Source organism: Ictalurus punctatus, chromosome 3 (genome assembly GCF_001660625.3).
Source record: "Ictalurus punctatus breed USDA103 chromosome 3, Coco_2.0, whole genome shotgun sequence".
In the NCBI taxonomy this organism is placed as follows: Eukaryota; Metazoa; Chordata; class Actinopteri; order Siluriformes; family Ictaluridae; genus Ictalurus; species Ictalurus punctatus.
In genome coordinates, this window is record NC_030418.2 from 28098647 (window position 1) to 28121076 (window position 22430).

Here is a 22430-nt window from a genome sequence, read left to right on the forward strand (position 1 = left end):
AAATACTTTTTTGTTCTTTTTTTGTTCTTTTTTTTTTTTTTTTTTTTTTTTTTTTTTTTTTACAACTCTACAGTTGCACAACTCGGTGTAATAAATTTATATATAATATTATAGAAGTGTATATAATAAAATCTCCAAAAAATATTAAATATTAAAATATATTTTCCAGGAAAGAATTTGAATCAGCATTTAGGTTATTTTTGTACTCTTGGTGCTTCCTATACAAGCAATAAATGCATAAATAAATAAATAATAAATAAATAAATTCCCGGAACAGCAACACTTCCTGCGCACTACACTGAAGGTTATGCAGCTTCTTGTTGCTCGCCAACGCTTTTTTTTTTTTGCTATCTTGAATTAGGGCTTTACTAACAATGTCAGCAGTCGTGCACGTTTTGCTGCCCTTCTTTCTCTGCATTGCTTTGGCGAACACTGACATTTTCAACAATGTGCTGGTGGACATGTCCTACGATGACTACGCCGAGAAGAGAGTGGATCAGCTTCCTGGCTTTCTGGCCATGCCGTTTAACTGTCTCGTCAACGTGGGTTACATTATAGTTGGGGTTTACTGGCTGAGCCGGAAGATGGATGATCCCCGCGCCGCTTACACCAAGGACGTGTTCGCGCTTATGGCCCTGGCGTACGGACCGGTCCAGTGGACGCGCCTGGCCACCCTGCGCCGCGCTCCTTCCGTCCTGGACCAGTGGTTCACGCTGCCCATATTCGCCTGGGTGCCGGTTTGGTGTCGGGTCATTACGCACGGCTGGTCCGCTCGTTACGCGCTGACTGTGGAGGTGTGCTCTGTGGCGAGCTACGCGCTGGCGCTGCTGCATGAGCGCGGCTTTGAGTTGGCTCTCGGTGCTCACATCGCCGTGGCGCTGCTGCAGGCCGCCGCCGCTCAGCGCGTCTCCGGAGACCCGGCGTCTCTGCGCTATTTCATCCACGCTGGGCTGTCCTGTGCAGGATTCGTGCTTTTAAAGCTCCTGGACCACGAGCTGGCCAAATTCTGGCTCTTTCAAAACCTCACTGGACACTTCTGGTCCAAAGTGTGCGACATTTTGCAGTTCCACTACAGTTTCTGTTTTCTTACGCACCTTACGCAAATTGCGCACAAACGAACGTGTTAGAGCAGTGACTAATGTACTAGTGACTAGTAAAGCTAATGTACGCCCTCTAATCCTTTTTATTCTATAAAGATATTATAATTTTTAAATTATATTTTAGTTTGTTTCGATGTATTTACAATAAAGTATGAATTACTTACATTACTACATAGCATTAGATTGATTCGTTATGCTTATGAAGAGCAGCTCAAACTGTTTTACAGAACTTCTGCAACTTATTTTTTTTTCAATAATTCAAGTGATAATACAGACATAAAGGAAGACACTCAGACAATTTGAATAAGATACATTAGTAATAAAATTTCTTTTTTAACTCAATATTTAAAAAATAGGTAACTTTTCTGCTGCCATTTAATGCAAATGATTGCCAAATAAATTGGTTAATGCACAAATAGAAAAGTGCTGCTTCTCAAATTTTCTATGCTTTTACTTTGTTAAAGTTTGCTTGTTGTACAGATGAATCAATTCTGAAATATACACTCACCATCCACTTTATTGAGTTATCTAATCAGCCAATCATGTGGCAGCAGCATAATGCAGAAAATCATGCAGATAGAGCTTCAGTTAATGTTCACATCAGACATCAGAATGGGGGGGAAAAGTGTGATCTCTGAGACTTTCATCGTGGTGTTGTTATTGGTGCCAGAACAGCTGGTTTGAATATTTCATAAACTGCTGATCTCCTGGGATTTTCACACACAGCAGTCTTTAGAGTTTATATAGAATGGTGTGGAAAACACTGAGTGACAGTTCTGTGGGTGGAAACACCTTGTTGATAAGAAGTCAGAGGAAAAGGACCAGATTGGTTCGAGCTGCCAAGAAGGATTTAGTAATTCAAATAAGCACTCTTTACAACCGTGGTGAGCAGAAAAGCATCTCAGCATGCGCAAAACACCTAATCTTGAGGCAGATGAGCTACAACAGCAAAAGACCACATTGGGACAACACAGCCAAGAACAGGAATATGAGACTATCATGGGCGCAGACTCACCTAAACTGAATATGCTTAAATGCAATCCTTTTTAATTGTTGGAATACTTTAATCACTGTACTGTCTTGCAGTTGTAATGAGACAAACCAATTTAAAATATGTACAAAAACCCATCCAACAGATGCAGCACTTAAAAAATCATTCATATTTATTTTTCATACATGATTTCTCACAATCATCTCTTTTTCATACCTATATTATGTTTCTATTTTTGTCATGCTAGTCAGTACGGGTTCAGGGAAGCTTGACTTTCTGCTGGTCCACAGAAGTGCAAGTACTGCCTCTCGAAAGTCTTGGTTAGTGCAGTAAATGATGGGGTTCAAACAACAGTCCAGATATGTCATTATTGCTGAAAGTGTTCTCAGCCACTCAGGAGATGGTGACAGATCCAGTCTCCCAAGAAGAATAAGCTAAAATAGGTATAGAAGACAACACAAAATTTAGGATGTGTTAGGACAGTGACAAATGATAGTTTTAAGTATAATGTTTGGTGCAGACCATCAGCATATGGGTTTGGAGATACAAGTAGAAGGCATTTTTTTATAGTCATGCAAGGTCAGCTGACTGTAGCTGACTGTTTACAGTATACACACATGAGTGGAAAAACTGACATAAAATGAATCTACATGAGGGATTATAATGATCCTAAGGTGTCTTTAGGATTAATAAAACACAACTAGCAACAAATTCTCATTCATTCGACAATGTGAAACTCCGAAAATAATGTTTATAGCAGCATAGAAAGAAAGAAGACGACTCCATTCATCACTGAAATGGTGATTTGGTTTGTCGCTCTGAGAAACCCATAAAGGTTCAATGTGAAATGGTTTCTCTTTAAGGAAAAAAAAAGTTTAAACCCCTTTGTAAAGCTAGAACATTCTTTCACCCAAAGAGCTGTTGAGGAACCTTTATATATATATATATATATATATATATATATATATATATATATAAAGGTTCCTCTGTGTATATATATATATATATATATATATATATATATATATATATATATATATATATATATACACAGAGAGAGAGAGAGATCAATCCTTTTCCAGTCAATGTGAAAGACTACTCACCTCTGACACAGTGAAAGGAGTATAGCAGAGAAGATAAGTTCCCACCAATAGCGGCGTGACGGATGACAAGTCTGTCTGACTACAGAATGGAGAAAGGAGAGTTACAGAAAGCTGTTTTCACTCTCAAAAATGAAAATTCTGTGCATCAATCTACAGTCTAAGCGGGAAAGTAATCAGCCCCAGCCTCATTTCTTCATACCATTCTGTATATTTTTTATCTTACTGATGATGTTGCTTGGTTCCACAAAAGTTCCAAGTAATCCTTAAAAAATTCATTAATAGTAATTAATCTAATGTGGATACCAAAAATTAAGCTTTATATTGAGGTTTCTTTGAAAGATGGTAATATTATTGTGTAAACAAATGTAAATATTGCAATATATTGTTTAAATGGTGCATAATAACTCTCTGTACATCTTCTTGACAGTGACTACATGAATTATAACTCAAACTATTCTTAAATCACAGTAAAAGACATATATAATTAGCATAATTACAGTGTCTGGATTCATTAATATCATACCCGGCACAGTTCTTCCCATAGCCAGCCCAAGTCAGAAAGGAGCAGATGATAATGAGCAGCAAACATGGGAGCATTGTTATGTTGAAAGCGCAGAGTATGTAAACCAGCATGTCAGAGTAACTGCTCTCCCAGAACACAGCGCACAACATCTCCGCAGGGTCAAACCTAACATCCAGGGGTTAAGCAACAACTTGAAGCAAAACACTGAAAAATGGTTCCTTCTCTGAGCTGTGCTGAATATTTTCACTAATCATCTCACCTAACCCAATCGTAGATCACTGGCACCATCCCGAACACAGTACCTAACAACCAGGAAGCCAAACATGCCACTATTAGCATGACAAAGAAGCATCCTCTAGTGGAGAGCAGGCCCATATACTGCTGGACACAGAGGAGTGCTGCCATTCAAACCAGACAGAAGAAACAAGGTATGAATTAACTAATTAAAAAAATATATAATATGTGGATTTAGGCAAGTGGCAGTAATTTAGTTGATAACATGTCATATATATATATATATATATATATATATATATATATATATATATATATATATATATATATATAAGAAATAAAACACGTCGAGGTGTCATGATATTGGGTGTGAAGCAGCTCAGCACAAAGCAGAGTTACTGTTACAACCCAGAAGTTGATTATTTTCCTATAATAGCATGTTTCAACATGTCTTATATAATGGTGATTTGCCAACAACACAAATTTTGTGTTTATTACAGAAACATGTCAAACTTTTTACCCTTTATATGTTGTGGAATGTACGTGAAATAAGTTAGTTTCATAAGCAATGTTAGTTTCACTTACATTTAAATACCATAATGTAAGACACTGCATAAAGCCATTTCTAAGAAATTTTATGGACAGCAATAAACAGAAATTATAAAGCATTATATTCTGTAATGTCTCACATTTTCATGTGAAGCAGTGTCACTTGGTGGCTGCTGGGCTTGGGGAGTGAGGGAATGTGAAATTCATATGTGCCATTGTGCTGATAAAGGCCTACTGAAGCCATGTTAAGGGTTTTAATTCTCACCTACACTACCAATTGAGGATGTGATGAAGGTGAACTTGAACAGGCTGACCGCTTCACACCACGGCGAACTCTGACCTCCGGTCAAGACAGCCAGTAAGGAACCGGTCATTATCAGCATGGCACAACACAAGTCCGAGAGTGTGAGACTGACAAATGGGAGCCAGTAAACACATTGAAATTGGTCCTTACACTGTGGGAGACAGAGGTAAAGACCAAGATATGTATTCATGAGTTATTTTATTCTCATTATTTAGAACCATACAAATTGTTGCTATAACTGATGCGGAAGCAGTGTATTCAAATGTTGTCATTTTATTGGCCAAGTTAGATAAGATTCACTAATTGCATTCATTTGATTTGGCTATTTCTCACAGTAACATATACTGTAACATGGTTACATTTTTGAAAATACAGTCATGTGGAAAAATAAGTACACCCTAAGTAAATTGTGGGCTTTTTTGACATATTTGGACAAGTAAATATGATCATCTTTGAAACAGTGCCTATTAATGAATCTGATATTGAAAATGAGCTTTTTCAATCATTTATTCAACAGAAATAGCAATAGATATTGTGATATTCTTTTGTGGAAAAAGTATGTATAACCTTGGCCTCAGAAACTAGTATTGTCTCCTTTAGCAGAAATAACTTCTTGCAGGTGTTTTGCATAATTGTCCACCAGGCTTGCTGGAATTTTTGACCACACTTCCATGCAATATTATTTCAGTTGTGAGATGTTTGAGGGTTTTCTTGCATGTACTGCCCGTTTCTCATCCCCTCAGAACATTTCAGTGGGATTCAAATCTGGGCTTTGACTCGGCCATTCCATAACCCTCCATTTCTTCTTTTTGAGTCATTCCTTGGTGGATTTGATGGTGTGCTTAGGATCATTATCTTGTTGAAAGATCTACTTTCAGTTCAACTTGAACTTTCGGACAAGATGGCCTCACATTATCTTCAAGCACTCTTTGATATGATGCAGAGTTCATAGTTGAATCAATGAATGCAAGTTGTCCAGTACCTGAGGCAGTGAAGCAACCCAAAACCATAACATTTCCACCACCGTGCTTCACAGTTGGTATGAGGAGCTTCTCCTGAAAAGCTGTGGTTGGTCTGTGTCAAACATGTGTCCAGTTACTTACTGCGGCCAAACAACTCTATCTTTGATTCGTCTGTCCAGAGTACATTATTCCAAGGGGCCTGGTATTCTCCTCTATACTCAATGGCAAACTGTAGTTTTGCAAAGGCTTTTCCCTGGCATGCCTCCCATGCAGGTCAAATTTGTGCAATCGCTTTCTGATTGTAGAAGTGTGTACTTTGACACTAACAGTTGCAAGACTTACTAGCAGATCCTGTGATGAAATGATGGGGTTCTTTATTAACTGTTTCAAAGAGGATCAAATGTTTGCTTGTCCAAATATGTCAAAAAAGCCATCAATTTCCATGGGGTGTACTTTTTTTTCCACATGATTGTATCAAATTGAAAATAAATTAATCAATGGAAATCAGAGAACTAACATGTATTTATTTATTTACACATATGTCTCTCTTTGTCAAAGAGTCCCCAAAAACAGGGTGAGTCATGAAACAGAATTCTCACTTTAGTATCTGGTGAAATCAAAATTTGCCTGTAGCAGAGTGACATCTCTTGTTTTTATTTATTTCTTCAGCGTTATTGCGACCTGTGGAATATCATCTCATTCTTTTACTATAGCTGCCAAAGTTGTCTGATATTCGTGGAAAAAGTCAAACGATTATCAATGAGTGACATCTTAGGTGATTTGCATGCCATGGAAGAACTGGAACATTCTGAAATGACCATAAGTGTGTAGAGATCCTTGAGACATGGGACTGTGTTTTGTCATGCAGAAAAGGTGAGGTGATGGCTGTGGGTTAATGATTTCAGCCATGCTGAAACCCCATAACCATAACCAATATGTCATGTGCCAAATGCCATACCACCACCACAGACCACACTGCTAACAACACCGTCAACAGTTGTTTGACATCTGCCTGGTAACTGAAATTGGGATCTGTGAGGAAACTGTTGTACAGTGCACCAGTGGCCATCTGGGCTCTCTCATGTCTGTTATAATACCGAACTGCATTAAGATCAATGCCTGGATAAAGACATTGAGCATGCAATTAACCTCCCCTAAGATCATTTCTGTCTGTGCATAAAGTCTTTAATTCTGCAAATTATTTGATCAGCAGTCTGTCTGTCTGGTCTCAGATGATCCCACACTTGAAGTTTTACTTTTATATTTGTGTTCAGTATAAACAAATTAATATTAGAGCTTGTACAGATTTGAATATTCAGTTTTTGCAGTACATGTATGTACACAATACACAATGTGTAAAGACAGGACTGTACTGCAATACTTATTAATGAGAATTGTCAGTGATGGCTTTTCTTAAATCACTCTAAAAGTAAATTAATCAATGTTCTCACCACCATTTTAACAAGCAGGACGAGACCATTTCCCAGAATTCCCAGCACAATCTCGATGCTAAGAATGACCACAATCACAGACTTCTCCACCCTGGTCCATGGCTCCTCCACTAGTTCAGTTGTGTTAGCTGTAATGTTCACTAGAAAAGAGAACACCAATGAGAGGCATCAAATGGTTGTGTTACTTTTGGTTCTTAGTTTCTTTCATTATTTAAGCCATGATTACAGTTATAGTGACAAGATGGCACAAAAGTCCAAAAAAAAAAAAATCAACAAAGGGTTTAAGGTCAGCTCAAAGAAAGTTTTCATATCAGGCTACAGACCTGACTTGAATATATATGTTTCTGCCATCTGGAGATTTAAACAGATCTGAAAATGTAAAATGATTATATTACATTTTAATTTGGTAAAAATAGAAAACAGATGGAATTGTATATTTGGGCATGCTAGAAATTTAAGCAGCATACTGATCTATTTGTTTAATAATATTATGATTAGCTTATTAGCTTATAATAATATTATTATTATTATAAGCTACAGTAAGCCCTCCTATTATGGTATAGGTCAGTTTGACCCATTTCCTCATTTGAGATGTCTGAAATACTGGTTAATCTCTCTTTTTTACTTTGAATTTTTTTTTTTACTTTCCTCATTCACGGTCATGAACTTATATGCTAATATTTTTTCTCATGGCTTCTCTTGGACAAGCCATAATAAAGGTTTACTGTTGTAAGCTGTTATTTGCTGTTTTGTGTGTATTTAATCTGTGGAAGTCGTTTTGAAAAATAACATAATGTATGTAATTTTTTTCCAAAATAAATAGGAGGCACTTGGGTTATTTAACATTATTTACATCAGGTTCAGAAATTAAAACACAAATGATGAATTGATATTTTGTTTTTCTCCTCTATTAACATCTAAACATACATTATTCGACTATATTATAAATATGTAAACACTTGGAACATAAAATATCAAACATTATATACTGCATGAATATATAAAGTGCAATTAATATGACAGTTTAAATACAAGCGTATTGTTCTACTTCAACTACAAATTTAGCACAATAAATACACACAGCAGTACAACACAGTAAACACAAGAACAACACGGAAGAGCTGGATTTTCCTGGATAATTTTAAAATGTAACTTAACTAACAACAGTTTCAGTTACAGTAAAATGTGTGATGATCTGCTACAACACTAGGCTTACTAGTAGCATTGACTATGCTGCCCATTTTCTATAAATCAAAAATGTATTACTTTCATTTAATTACTCACTTTCTTAGTAAAGAACCAGTCTCTCAATCCACAATCCAACAATCAGCACTGTTGAACACTTAAGAAGGGAATTGCGTATACACATTTACGCAAGTGGGATGAACACCGCCCTTGTCTTTAATTAAAGTATACTGCTTCATTAAGCATAAGCTATAAACTCCTTATTCTGCTTTTTCTGGTTCATTTCATGGCACACACACACACACACACACACACACACACACACATACACACACACACACACACACACACACACACACACACACACACACACACACACACACACACATATTTGTTTTACTATCCTTGTGATAGTAACTTTCCAATGCCATAATGCTTAATGCAGCTAATTAATGCTTTGATAAGACCTAAATCTAACCCTCATCTTAACATTATTAACTAAAAGGAAACCTTTTAGCTCTTTTAGTTTTTTATGTAAAAGTGGCAATCTGTGTTTTGTTTTTTTAATTTCTTCTTCTAGCATAGTTTTCTTCATGGGAACAATCCAAATGTCCCCACCAAGATATAAAAACATGCAACATGCCCATACACACACACAACGTCATTCACTCTGCATCTATTGATATGTGCATGTTTGACCCATAAACACTATACATTATTATTATTATTATTATTATTATTATTATTATTATTATTATTATTATTATAGGGTGCACGGTGGCTTAGTGGTTAGCATGTTTGCCTCACACCTCCAGGGTTGGGGGTTGGATTCGCGCCGTGACCCTGTGTGTGCGGAGTTTGCATGTTCTCCCCGTACTGTGGGGGTTTCCTCCGGGTACTCCGGTTTCCTCCCCCAGTCCAAAGACATGCAGGGTAGGCTGATTGGCATGTCCAAAGCATCCGTAGTGTATGAGTGGGTGTGTGAACGTGTATGTGAGTGTGCCCTGTGATGGATTGGCACCCCATCCAGGGTGTACCAGGCCTTGTGCCCGATGCTCCCTGGGATAGGCTCCAGGTTCCACATGACCCTAAAGAATAAGCAGTATAGAAAATTGATTATTATTATTATTATTATTATTATTATTATTATTATTATTATCCCATTAGAGTTTAATCCGAACTTCAATAATTTAAAAACAGTGTGTGTGTAAATTACTTAACAATAAAAATTTATGGACGGTAAGACAATAAACTGAAGGTCAATATTACAGCACATATGAAAATGCCAGACAAACAAAAAAAAGAGAACGATTAAGTTCCAGTCACGTGGTCAGTGGTACTTCCTGCGTCGCGCATGTGTGCTTCCTAAAACGTCCGCTGTTCTGGTTTAGAAGGCCAAATAGCGAAACGCCGGTGAGTATCATCTACATTAAGGTGTATAACTCGGTCTTCGTAAGTCGTATGGCTTTTTCAGATTTTATAGAGACAGCTCGTTGTACATTATCTGATCCAGAAAAACCCGACGCTGATTGTGGATTTTGGGTGCAGCAGCGAGACAGTCATTGAAAGTCCTTGAGAGTGCAGCAGCTAGTCTGTGTGTATGTTCAGGTAGATGTGTGTTTTCAACCTGACGGGAAGGACAAGGATTATTTTTAATCGGCAATTTATCAACAGAAGCGTCACTGTCTCCAGTAAAATTGTCTGCTGTTTCCGACATCATGTTAACGAGCTAATATTATGGCTAGCTATGGCTAGTTTGAAACTTGCGTCCTCACAGAGCACTACTTTACATTTCTAGCTAGTTCATCTTGCAGAATGTTATTCCGTTACACCCTGGCATGCACAACAAGCCGTAACAGAATATTTATACGTTGTTTAAAAAGACAGTTGAGTATAGCTGGATAACAGATCTGATCCTCGACTTCAGCGGAACTAATGTGTCGTGTTTGTGTTTCCTTCGGTGCAAAACTTCGCGCGCGCCTGTTTGATGGTGTTTCAGTAAGATTGTATGTCCAAAAACAAGCGCTGTTCATTAAGTAGTGCACTAGTTAGGGTAGTTTAACTATATTTGTAAACATGTCTAAAAAACATTGAAACGCACTGGTGTATTCCCACATAGCCATGTGTGTAAAAGTTTAATGTCTAGAGAATGCAGGACGTCCAGGATGAACTTTATGGTTTCTGTCATCCAGGGTAGGGCATCATTTTAGACTGAATTCCAAATGGTGTTGTATTGTAGGGAATAACAAACCCTCTGGGGTTGGGGGTTCGAATTCCACCTCTGCCTTGTGTGTGTGGAGTTTGCATGTTCTCCCTGTGCTTCGAGGGTTTCCTCCGGGTATCCCAGTTTCCTCCCCCAGTCCAAAGACATGTGCTGTAGGCTAGTTGGCTTTTCCAAATTGTCTGTCAAGTGTGTCCCCTGCCTTGTGCCCTGAGTTACCTGGACAGGCTCCAAGCTACCCTGTGTTGGATAAGCGGTATGGAAATGGCTGGATGGATGGATTTTAAATATTTTTGACCACTTTAGTAAATTCCTGTGCACGATGTGGCTGTGTGATTGAATTGGAAACATAGTGCACTAGTAGAAGTCATTATGCAACACCCTCTCTTGTATTGGACTATTAAAAAAAACAACTGAAATTTAGTCAGTGAATTATTCAGTAATTTTATGAGAGTGTTCCCTGGAGTTTGATACTCGTATTCTGGACACACGGCATATTAAAAGATAGAAATAATGTGATTTGTAGTGCAGACTGTGTTTACAGTAGTCAGTAATATGCTATTTGTTACTTGCATGTATTATTTAAGTTTATTTTTTGCTACAATTTATTTAAATTACTTTAACATTGTTTTTACAATTATTTACTTTAAACATTACTATTATATTGTTATTTCCCCCTATTTTTCATCCCTGTTTCTGCATTTCCGAGTGAAGAGTGAACAATGGGCCAATAGTACAATTTTTCCTTTTGCAACTACAAATTTAATGTACTTTTTCACTGTATTTATTTATATATATATATATATATATATATATATATATATATATATATATATATATATATATATATATATATATAATTGAACTTATTAAGGTTTTCACTTGACTCACCCTTGTATTATACTACTCTACTTAAATGTAAGGAAGACCATCAATACTTTGTGCATGTGTGTGATATTTGTATAGAAAAATAAAATATTATATATTCCATGTCTTCTTATACACTTTCACTGTGTTAAAATCCAAATATTACATATCAAAACTTAGTGTGCTTTTCTAACTGTAGCATATTTTGTTCCAGGGGTGATGGCTGCAACATTACGTCTCCTCTTTTCTGTGTCCAGGCCAGGTATGATGTTTACATGCTGGGATGAAAATACAGTTTTGGCTTAGTGTGTGCACATTTAAATATGTTGTTGTGGCTGCTTCCCCCTGTCCCCCCCCTTCCGCAGGCTGCTTTGTAGCGAGGCACAATCTTGGGCGTCCTCTCAGTTTATCAGCGCACAGAGAAGGTTACAGTAAGTGTAACATGTACATAGATCCATAACAAGATACAATGTTTAGCTTTATGCCATACATTATATTGTCCCTCTTTCTCTGTAGAATATGTGAACGCTCAGGAACCTCTCAATGATATGAAGTCTATCACGGACCGAGCCGCTCAGACCCTGCTGTGGACAGAGCTGTTCCGAGGTCAATAACTAAATTTTGCTTTTAAACCCCAAAGCACAGGCCCTGAATTCATAAGAATATATCACAAGAAAGCATTTTACCTCCAGTTTCATTTTTCTGCCCACATTGTTGAAAAGGCCAACTGCTAGAAATGCTCTAAAATAATAAATAAAATCCAATAGCTATGAAAGTAGTAGTCAGTCAGTGTTTGAGTAATTGACCCTGCCTTTCCCAGAATGTGATATCAGGGATTAAGAACAGGCCACACTAAAGTGTCATTGTCTTGCTGGATATGTAGAAAGAGCCAGAATGAAATAATATTAATAAGCAGGATGAAATTGTTCCTCTGCCATAGTATCATCTTTTTTTGTAAACTACTGCTTAGTCACCTGTACAAACCTCTGAAGATAATGAAATTGCCATGTTTTAGGTTTGGGAATGACTATGAGTTATCTTTTCCGTGAGCCTGCCACCATTAATTACCCGTTTGAGAAAGGCCCACTGTCCCCTCGCTTTCGAGGAGAGCACGCCCTGCGCCGGTACCCGTCTGGAGAGGAGCGCTGCATTGCCTGCAAGCTCTGTGAAGCTATCTGCCCAGCACAGGTACACACTCATACACTAATGAAGCCCTTGATTAGATGCATCAGGTGTGCTTGAGACAACACCTGTTTTGCATATTTGTGCTGTTGTGAGGTATTCTATTCAAGGGGTTGAATAATTTTGAAACTGGAGAAGTCATTATAAGTTGCATTTTCAGTTGAATTTGGGGAAACCAATTGAAGCATTCGTTGTGTTGAACTATTTCAGTAGTTTTCTTCAATTTGTTCATTGCAAACAGCCGAAAGTCTGTGAATTTTGACAATAAACTTGATTTGCAATGGGGGTTTTATAATTTTCATTGTAACTGTACATGAAATGGGATGTTCAACAAGCACATATGGGTGTGATGGTCAGGTGTCCACAAACTTTTGGCAATGTGTGTTTCACATTAGTGAAATTTGTCTGTCAATTTAAACCACTAAAAAGAAGCTCAAAGATTTAGTTTAATCTGTGTATCTGTCTAACTATCTATCGTTATATATTTTAAGGAATATTTTATTCTAATCTACAGTGTAAAGTCATAGTGAAAATTCATCATAAACGTTAAACTGGTAGATTTTGTTCATAAATTGCCTTATTAATATTTTACTGTTTAATACATTTTACTTAGGATGCTGTAGCCTTAATTGACACATATTGCACTTCAAAAGTCTCGTATCAGATTTCCGAGTGCTATATTAAATATCATTATATTGAATCTTTGTAATTTATATAAAATACACACACATCCATCTGCTGTCAATTCCCAGGCCATTACAATCGAAGCTGAACCTCGTGCTGATGGCAGCAGGCGAACAACACGTTACGACATCGACATGACAAAATGTATCTACTGTGGTTTCTGCCAGGAGGCTTGCCCTGTAGATGCCATTGTAGAGGTGAGTTTTGTCAATCTGCTGCTTACAAATATGTTGTATCCTATTACTGATAGATCTGTATATATGTTGTGCAGTTTTTATGTGTGAATGGCACATTTGAAACTTATTACACAGCATGTCAACCATGCCTCGCTACAATTTTCTTGCATCTGTCTCTCCTTTTACTCAGGGGCCGAACTTTGAATTTTCTACAGAGACTCACGAGGAGCTTCTCTATAACAAGGAAAAGCTGCTCAATAATGGAGACAAATGGGAGGCTGAGATTGCAGCCAATATTCAGGCTGACTATCTTTACAGATAGACTGACTGTCTGGGATCTGGCACACATTGACTGACTGACTGACTGACTGGCTGACTGACTGACTGGCTGACTGAATGACTGACCGACTGACTATCAACTGAGTTATCTCCATCAATAGCGATCGTTGATAAATTGTTCAGTTTGTTCCTGATTAAAGTTGAGCAGCCCAATGGATTGCAGCACAAACATCGTGGTATATTGATTGACTCTCTAATAATTCAAGATGGTGATAATACAATGATGCTTTTAGGAAACTCTATGGCCAGAAAGTTCGATAAGTTCTGAAATCTGTTTAAAAAAAAAAAAAAAAAAAAATGGCACTTGTGCACTGTACTTCAGTACAAAACATCTGACTGACACACACTGTACAGTTTCCTCACACACTCTACATACACACCGTCCCAAAAGCACACCTCAGAGTGCTGCAACATGTCAGACAGGCCATCAGTTTTGCTTTTCAGTAACTCTTCTTACCTTAAACACACAGCTCAGCAATAGAGGTGTTGCTCTGACGTTATGACTTACGGAAAGACAGACAGGATTGTGTGTCCGTATAATAACTGTACAAAATACCTGTATTGAATAAATTAATGTTGGAAAAAAAAGGCTTCTTTCTTCATCTTCATGTAATGTGGTTAATGATCAGGATTAATTATATAATGGGATTTCTGTGACAAACAGGTTTTAATGGACAGAATTATTGAAATGATTCACAGCACAAATTAATCTTGCATTTTTGTATTTTGCATGAAAATACAGTGGCCTAAAATCAAAATGGCATGCCTGTTTGATTAATATTTTCTCGCTGAATTGACCGCTTAAGGTTGCATTGTTGGGTTAATAGCTGATCACCCGATTTAAAGATGTTTTAAGTAAATTTACTGTATAATTGTTTTAACAAAGGATAGGCAATATTGGAAGATGACATCTATAGTTACAAATATGCATTAGTATAAAACAGTAGAGAAGGAATTTGGAGCAGAGTTATTAGCGTGAACTTTTACTTAAAGTAAAAACATTGATGAAATTGTATTGAAGATTCAAAATGAAAAATAATAGTTGCAATATAATATAAACTGTGCACGTTATGATATTTTGTTAAGAATGATGTAATACTTAAGCACTAGCCTACTGTTAATGAAACTAAAAGTCCATGGAAACTAATACCCTCTCAAATATGCCGTTTGGAAGACTGTTATGGAAGGTTTTTGCGGTAATTCGTTGGCGCATGCGCAGTATCTTCCTCCTCTCCGTTTGTCGCTAATTGAGTGGCGTCCATGAAGGGAGAGATTAAAGCGCTCCATGCCGGGTTGCCAGATTGGGTTTGGAAAACTACCCTTCAAATGGTTATAATTTACCCCTAAAATAAAATATGCGTGATTTATTGATTTTATTTAATTTTTAGAGGTGCTGAGAATTACAACACAGTGGTAATGATTTGTTTTTTTTTTCAGTGTAAATGGTAAAAAGCATCTAATTATGCATCCCTGATAAATTCATCATTCGATTCCCAGCTTCATCCAGTAATATGAATTCACACGTTTACGCTGTCTATATAATAATATAATTATTATTAATAACCTAGTTGTTTCATAACAAGTAAAACTTCCAATAAAAGCCTTATTTAACTGCAAATAATGCATACAGTATACACACTTTGTATTTGACAATCTACGAAGCATGTCAAAACAAGCCAATAAGGCACCTATTAGATTAAAACGGTGACCTTTCGAATTTAATCATCATTTGCTCATACAGAATTGACCGTGTTTTAAACTGCGATCTGACTGGACACAGGAATCCCAATCTGGCAACGCACAACTGTTGCACTAATCCGCTCTGAGAGGCTTAGAAATGCTACGCGGAGAAGGCACTGTCTGTCATGTTTATTTATTTATTTATTTTATTTAGCAATGAATATTTATTGCCTAAAATTTAAGCATTAAATCTATTTGAAATTATTCAGAATATGTGGTTCCCCTTAATGATCAGTTTTCCAGTGTGACAGTAGATATCTCTCTAAAACCTGGAGTGAAATTTATTTACATTAACTGATTTAACTTTAAACACCTTTGCGCCAAGATGAAGGACCGACTGGCACAGCTGAAGGAGGTAAGATTTCTGTTTCTATTTCTACCAGTTAAACTCTTTATAATGAGATATAAATTGGAATTGATACTCAGATATCTAAAGCTTAGAATATCAGGAAAAAAAGGAGTACTAATGTGGACATGTTCTTGTCACTTGTATGGTGCCATCAATAGCACATCTTCTGTACCTATAGTGTGTATCTTTTACCTGGAAAGGTGCATGTAGTGTATTACTCTAAAAGCAAATTAAAGGTACAGGAATAGACTCTAATGTCAAATGATGTGCTTTAATAATCAATTCAAATGATTTAAAGGATCTCAACACTTATCTTTCTATGTAAAAGACACATACTATAGGTAAAAATGAGGTAGTGCCATTCCAATGGGTGCCAAGCAGTGACAAGGAACGGCACAATTTAGTAGTTTTTATTTCTGAGCATGTATATGCAAACATTAACTCATTTGTAAGCCGCTTTGGATAAAAGCGTTTGCTAAATGAATAAATGTAAATGTAAATAGACCTTTATAATACGAATACTAACAAGTCTCACAGTCTCTATAATGCTGCTGATTCACAGGTATAACTATGGGATCATGCCAGATTGGAGTGATTGTTATGAGACTAACCCACTCATTGTAAACCAGTCAACATGTATGCATTCCGATCAGCTGCGATCAAATGCGATTTTTCTTCCAATTAAATGTAATTATAGATGTGGCATTTGGATAAAAACATATCCAATCAGACAACACTGATTTATAGGGATGCTGCCAATTCCCGCCTTCACAAACTAGTGGGGTAGAGGGGGTGGGAGAGGATTTAGCCAAAAGAGATTAGGGGTGGGGGAGGCTTCTCCATTTCCTGTCCTTTACAAATTACATTTGATGTGGTCACCTTCTTGTACACAGTGCAGACTTATTTAGGTCACTGCCTTCGGTTGCTATAAAATGAGTCCCTGGTAATATTTTTAGTTAGCCTGTGTTTGACCATGGTTTCTTTTGTCAGAAAACAGATCAAACACCTGAAGATGTTGACATCCAGGTGGAAAATAAAGAATTTATGGATGAGTTCTTTGTTCAGGTATGTCACTCTTTAACAGCACAGACATTCTTTAAGGAGGTCTCATACTATTATTCACAGTCAGTGTGTGTGTGTGTGTGGGTGTGTGGGTATGATTTTATCAGATTGAGGAGATCCGTACCAGTATTGATAAGATTGATGAGAACGTGACTGAGATAAAGCGCCTGTATTCTGTCATCCTCTCTGCACCTACCTCGGACCAAAGTAAACCTTCCTAGTCATCTCTCCCCATATCTCGTTTCAATTTTCTATCCCGTTAATGACTTTAATGACTTTCAGTTTTCTCCAGAATTAACTGCTACTAACTGTCTGTATTTTACCCACTTCCCAGCTTCAGTGTTTGTATGCTCTGACTCGTCTTTCTCTTTCTTCTCTCAGAGACACAAGATGACCTGGAAGCCATCACCAATGAAATCAAGAAATTAGCCAACAATGTTCGCAATAAACTCAAAAGTGGGTTTTCTTTTATAAAAAGCGAATATCAAAAGCCACATCACGTAACTAAATAATGCATGATGACAATGGTGTAATGGTTTAATGTTCCATTGACCCAGACTCTCTCTAAAATTTTATACATCGCAAATCAATAGTGTTGCATGAACCATTAATAAATGGAGGGAATGTGAGATACAAAAATTAAAAACTATACCTTTTTATCTTATTTTGCTACTCTCTGGTCAAGTGACATGAACATAGTAATTGTTATATGAATGTTTTTTTTTTATTGCTCAGCTGGAAAATAGCATATAAAACACATTTTACATTTTTTTTATTATTTCATTTTAGCACCCCAAAGTTGATTATTTTCCAATTACAGGACTCCTAATGTGTTTTGTTCCTTTTATATCACAGTATTTGCTATTAAAGAATAACGTAATTTTTATCCATTTATAGTTGATTTAGTTTTTTTTTTTATCATGTTATAGCAGTTATAAATCAGTCTGTTACTGGCGAAATTGTACAAAATAGTTTTACTATTAAACTACTACACTATTAGTTTTTATTTTTTTAGTCTTTGTGAGTGATGTTTGCTGGTAAATGGGACTTTGTTAGCTGTACTCATGTTCATGTGACTTGAACGGGCTTTGGCTGAATGCGTGTTGTGATGATGTTACATAACATGTCTTGGCCCAAATCTACAGAAAATCTGCGGTCATTTTGAAAAATTGCAAGCGCCTCAGGATATTGCGCAGTTTGCTTGATTTTGCACTTGTGTTCGCAAATCACAAAATCCTGGAGAGACTGATAAATGCCATGGTTAACATTAACTCTGGGGGGAAAAAAATATTTCCTTGTCAAAATATTGAATATTTGATCTTGTTATCAGGCATCGAGCAGAGTTTGGAGTCAAATGCAGAAGAGAGAGTCTCAGCCGATACACGGATAAAGAAATCTCAGGTAACATACACCGATGAGCTATAAGATTAAAATCACCTGCCTAATATTGTGTAGGTCCCCTTTGTGCCGCCAAAACAGCTCTGACATGTCGAAGCGTGGACTCCACAAGACCTCTGAAGGTGTGCTGTGGTATCTGGCGGTGGTATCTAGACGTTAGCAGCAGATCTGTTAAGTCCTGTGAGCTGTGAGGTGGGGCCTCCGTTGGGTCGGACTTGTTTGTCCAGCACTTTTGGGCCCTTGTCAAAGTCTCTCAGATCCTTAGGGTTGCCTATTTTTCCTGTTTCCAATGCATTAACTTCAAGAACTGACTGTTCATGTGCTGCCTAATATATCCCACCCTTTGACAGGTACTACTGTATCGAGATAATCAATATTATTCATTTCACCTATCAGTGGTTTTAATGTTATGGCCGATTGGTGTGTACATTTGTTTGGTAGATGGTTACAAGAATCTTACATGTAAGTAGAGTACATTGAAAGCATACAACTGAGTAATTAAGGAGGAAGGTTCTCGATTAAACATCCAAACTGAGTGTATGGCCATCCTGAGATTTGAACTCACAACCTTTCTTTTTACTAATGCAAATGGAAATGTTACTTAACTGTGTTACACAGCTTGATTGAACGAGCCACATCCTACATTTCTCTGTGTCTTTGTCATTTCTCCCAGCATGCTGTCCTAGCAAGAAAATTTGTGGAGGTAATGACCAAGTACAATGAAGCACAAGTAGAGTTCAGAGAGAAGAGCAAAGGGAGGATCCAGAGACAGCTAGAGATCAGTGAGTCACACACATTATGCACCCAGTGGCACATACTGTACATTAAAAGACATTTCTATTAGTACAAATAAGATTGTTGTGTAATCCTATAATAATTAATGATACCTAAAGAGTCTAGAGTGTTTAACAGAAAGTGACCATTTCTTTTGTCTCCAATGTAACAGCGGGTAAAACCACTACTGATGAGGAGCTGGAAGAGATGCTGGATGGTGGCAATGCTGCCGTCTTCACAGCAGGGGTGTGTGTGTGTTTCCTAAATGTCACAACATTATTCTTTTGGTTTATTTATTGTTTACATTTTTGTATTCTTGGGCATACATTCGTGTTGAGCTATTAGCAGTGGACTAACAAACAAATGTCGCCCATTTGTTTTGCGTGCAGCTCATGGACTCAGCCATCTCCAAGCAGGCCTTGAGTGAAATTGAAGCGAGGCACAAAGACATCATGCGACTGGAGAGCAGCATTAAGGAGCTGCATGACATGTTTGTTGACATTGCCATGCTAGTGGAGAATCAGGTACCACATCAGCAGCTCTGTATTTCTGATATCAGAACAAGCTCAGAGTTAGAACAGAGGAATTAAGTATTCACTAAGGGTTCTGTGTCACAAAGGCAAGAACATTTTTATTTTTAGGTAGTTCACTAATAGTTTATGCTATATTTGATAGTTTTAGTACCATCTGTCAATAGCTTTACAAAGTAATTTGTTCTAAATATTGCTGACTTGGTTGTTTTTGACATTGACCTCTGTTTTATCTTCATTTGTGTATAGGGAAGCATAATAGACAGGATTGAAAGCAACATGGACCAGTCTGTGGGCTTCGTGGAACGAGCAGTGGCTGACACCAAAAAAGCAGCCAAGTTCCAGCAGGAAGCCCGGAGGGTAAATTGGGAAATTAAATATCTCACAGGTTTATCACATCCATGTATGCAATTGAGCCATATTTTAAATGCAGATGCTACTTTTGCCAAAAAGGACAATAATAATATAACTCAGGGGTTCAGTAATACACTAAATGGCCAACTGTTTGTGGACACCTGACCTTCACACCCATATGGTGTTCTTCCCCAAACTGTTGCCACAAAGTTTGAAGCACACAATCATATAGGATGTCTTTGTTGTAACAGCACAATTTCTAGCACAACAATGCCCCTATGAAAAAGGTGAGCTCCATGAAGTCATGGTTTGCCAAGTTTTGAGTGGAAGAACTCGAGTGGCCTGCACAGAGCCACTGAACACCTTTGGGATTAACTGGAACGGCGACTGCACCCCAGGCCTCCTCACCCAACATGAGAGCCTGACCTCACTAATACTCTGAACACAAATCCCCACTGCCACGCTGCACAAACTAGTAAAAAACTTTCACATAAGAGTGGAGGATATTAAAGCAGATTTTAAAAAAATCTGGAATGGAATGTTCACAAAGCACATATGGGTGTGATGGGCAGGTGTCCACATACTTTTGGCCTTGTAGTGTATGGATGATATACTGTACATGTGTACAATAATAATTTTGGCTATTAATTGGAGATTCATTAATTTTGCATTCACATAACCCATTTTATTGTCATAAGACTTTTCATTCTTTATAGACTATTTGTTTTGGATTTATTGAGGTATGGATTAAAACCAATTCAATTCAAGTGACTATTCAAATAGTCTAATAACTATAGGAACTCTCTATGGAAATACATATTACAACTTTGATAAGGGTGATTTCTAATTTCCATCATTGTAACAATAGTTTTTTTGTATTGTTTTATTGAAGGCTATGCTTCACACACAGTCTTTTTTGGGGGTATACAAATAAATTACATTTCTGTCCAGCATGAGACTTCAGTCTCTGATTCCATTATTCAGTTTTTCTGTTAAATTTTGTTTTCTTCTTCTGTGTTTTGTCTAGCATTTGGGTTTTTAAAAAAAATTAAATTTATTATTATTTTCCATTTCCTGTCTGACATTCCCTTGTTTTCATCCCATTTATGTTTCTATCCATTCACAATCTTTGATATATCTGCCTGTTTCCTGTTCTCTCACTAATCCTGCTCATCTCTCTCTCTGTTTTCACTTGCATATTATTTTGCCCCATATTGCATTCTTCACTTTTCCACACGGGCTTCTCTCATCACCCACAATAGAAACAGATGATGATCACATTGTGTTGCATCATTCTTGCGGTCATCATTGGCTCCCTCGTATACAGCTGGTTGAAGTAAGAATTCTGGTGGGTAAAATGTTAACAGTGTGTTGTGCTTTGTCTTATATATTCTATCATACACCGTCTTTACCATCTAGAAGGACGTTTGTAATTATGTATTTGGCTTTTACTTCTTCCCCATGACACAGGTGAAGAGGCGATGTAGCCCAAGACCCAACTCACTTTGGAGTCTTAGACATCAACCAATAAATGATGCTACAGACTCGAAGGCTTTCTTTGCCTTTCCTCTCTTTTATATCCCCATTGTTTGTCCTGTTTTTTTTTTCTTTTTTTCTTTTGTTATCCTAAATTTTCAACTTACTTTACTTGTCCTTTGTAGGCCTATAAACAGTCTGCTATGTGTAGTAAACAGTCGGTTTGTGTTTGTTAGGTAGGCGAGCATAATACTATCTACTGTATTTCTCTGAAACTTTCTCTGAAAGTTTTGTTGAGTTTTAACTGATGGACTGGTATTATCCGCCGGTGGAGGGCGCTTAAGCCGTGTGTTTTTATGAATACTCAATGGCTCTGTGCTAAAAATAAGAGTTTCTTCCTTAACTCAGGTTTACCTATTTAAAAAAAAAAAGAAGTTGATTAAATAAATAAACGAATAAACGAAAGAATTGGAAAACAAGAATACCTTTTCTGGATTTCTATTTTTTAAAAATTATTATTATGCAGTGGTATTACTGACTGTCCTAAATGCTCTAACTTTCTTGGCTTAACATTAATGATTAATTGTCTTAAGTTTAAGTTTAGGTTTAATTTTCTGCTGTCTGGTTGCTATATGATCTAGGATGGGATGATAATATAAATTATAACTGGGTTTTAATGATAGAAATATACATTTCTGCAGGAATGAAATAAAATGCATTTATTCCAGTCTGGACCTGATGAAATGTAAAATATAGGCTACACTGTGTAGGCTTTTGGGGGAAACGTTAACAAATGAATCCTGGATGTTGGAAAGAAACAACAGTGCCATTGCCTGTTGATCATAATCATTGTAATCGTTAAATACAGTTTAGCCT

General features: G+C 37.0%; 4 protein-coding genes across 5 annotated transcripts; 3 read left to right on the plus strand and 1 right to left on the minus strand.

Moving 5' to 3' along the window:
- The first annotated feature begins 66 nt into the window (after nucleotides 1-66).
- On the plus strand, nucleotides 67-1538 carry tmem187 (transmembrane protein 187). The gene has a single exon (XM_017463126.3). The coding sequence runs from the start codon at nucleotides 375-377 to the stop codon at nucleotides 1125-1127; it is 753 nt and encodes a 250-aa protein (XP_017318615.1). The 5' UTR covers nucleotides 67-374; the 3' UTR covers nucleotides 1128-1538.
- A 774-nt stretch (nucleotides 1539-2312) lies between these two features.
- On the minus strand, nucleotides 2313-8458 carry si:dkey-9i23.8 (C5a anaphylatoxin chemotactic receptor 1). Its single transcript, XM_047152747.1, has 7 exons — nucleotides 8434-8458; nucleotides 7218-7357; nucleotides 4766-4955; nucleotides 3977-4115; nucleotides 3718-3882; nucleotides 3195-3273; nucleotides 2313-2525 (listed from the first exon to the last, which is right to left on the minus strand). The coding sequence occupies exons 1-7, from the start codon at nucleotides 8456-8458 to the stop codon at nucleotides 2313-2315; spliced, it is 951 nt and encodes a 316-aa protein (XP_047008703.1).
- Nucleotides 8459-9712: 1254 nt separating this feature from the next.
- On the plus strand, nucleotides 9713-14459 carry ndufs8a (NADH:ubiquinone oxidoreductase core subunit S8a). The gene is made up of 7 exons (XM_017463142.3): nucleotides 9713-9815; nucleotides 11705-11752; nucleotides 11856-11921; nucleotides 12007-12096; nucleotides 12506-12678; nucleotides 13425-13553; nucleotides 13723-14459. Exons 2-7 carry the CDS (start codon nucleotides 11710-11712, stop codon nucleotides 13852-13854), a joined length of 633 nt encoding a protein of 210 aa, XP_017318631.1. The 5' UTR covers nucleotides 9713-9815; nucleotides 11705-11709; the 3' UTR covers nucleotides 13855-14459.
- A 1212-nt stretch (nucleotides 14460-15671) lies between these two features.
- On the plus strand, nucleotides 15672-21946 carry stx3a (syntaxin 3a). Of its 2 annotated transcripts, XM_017463121.3 has the most exons (11): nucleotides 15672-15966; nucleotides 16951-17025; nucleotides 17130-17229; nucleotides 17404-17478; nucleotides 18353-18423; nucleotides 19094-19202; nucleotides 19367-19440; nucleotides 19584-19718; nucleotides 19974-20084; nucleotides 21341-21426; nucleotides 21549-21946. In XM_017463121.3, exons 1-10 carry the CDS (start codon nucleotides 15937-15939, stop codon nucleotides 21416-21418), a joined length of 858 nt encoding a protein of 285 aa, XP_017318610.1. In that variant the 5' UTR covers nucleotides 15672-15936; the 3' UTR covers nucleotides 21419-21426; nucleotides 21549-21946. The 2 variants fall into 2 exon arrangements, with proteins under 2 accessions (XP_017318610.1, XP_053535824.1); XM_053679849.1 differs by lacking the exons at nucleotides 21341-21426; nucleotides 21549-21946 and having other exon boundaries at nucleotides 19974-20725.
- Nucleotides 21947-22430: the final 484 nt, after the last annotated feature.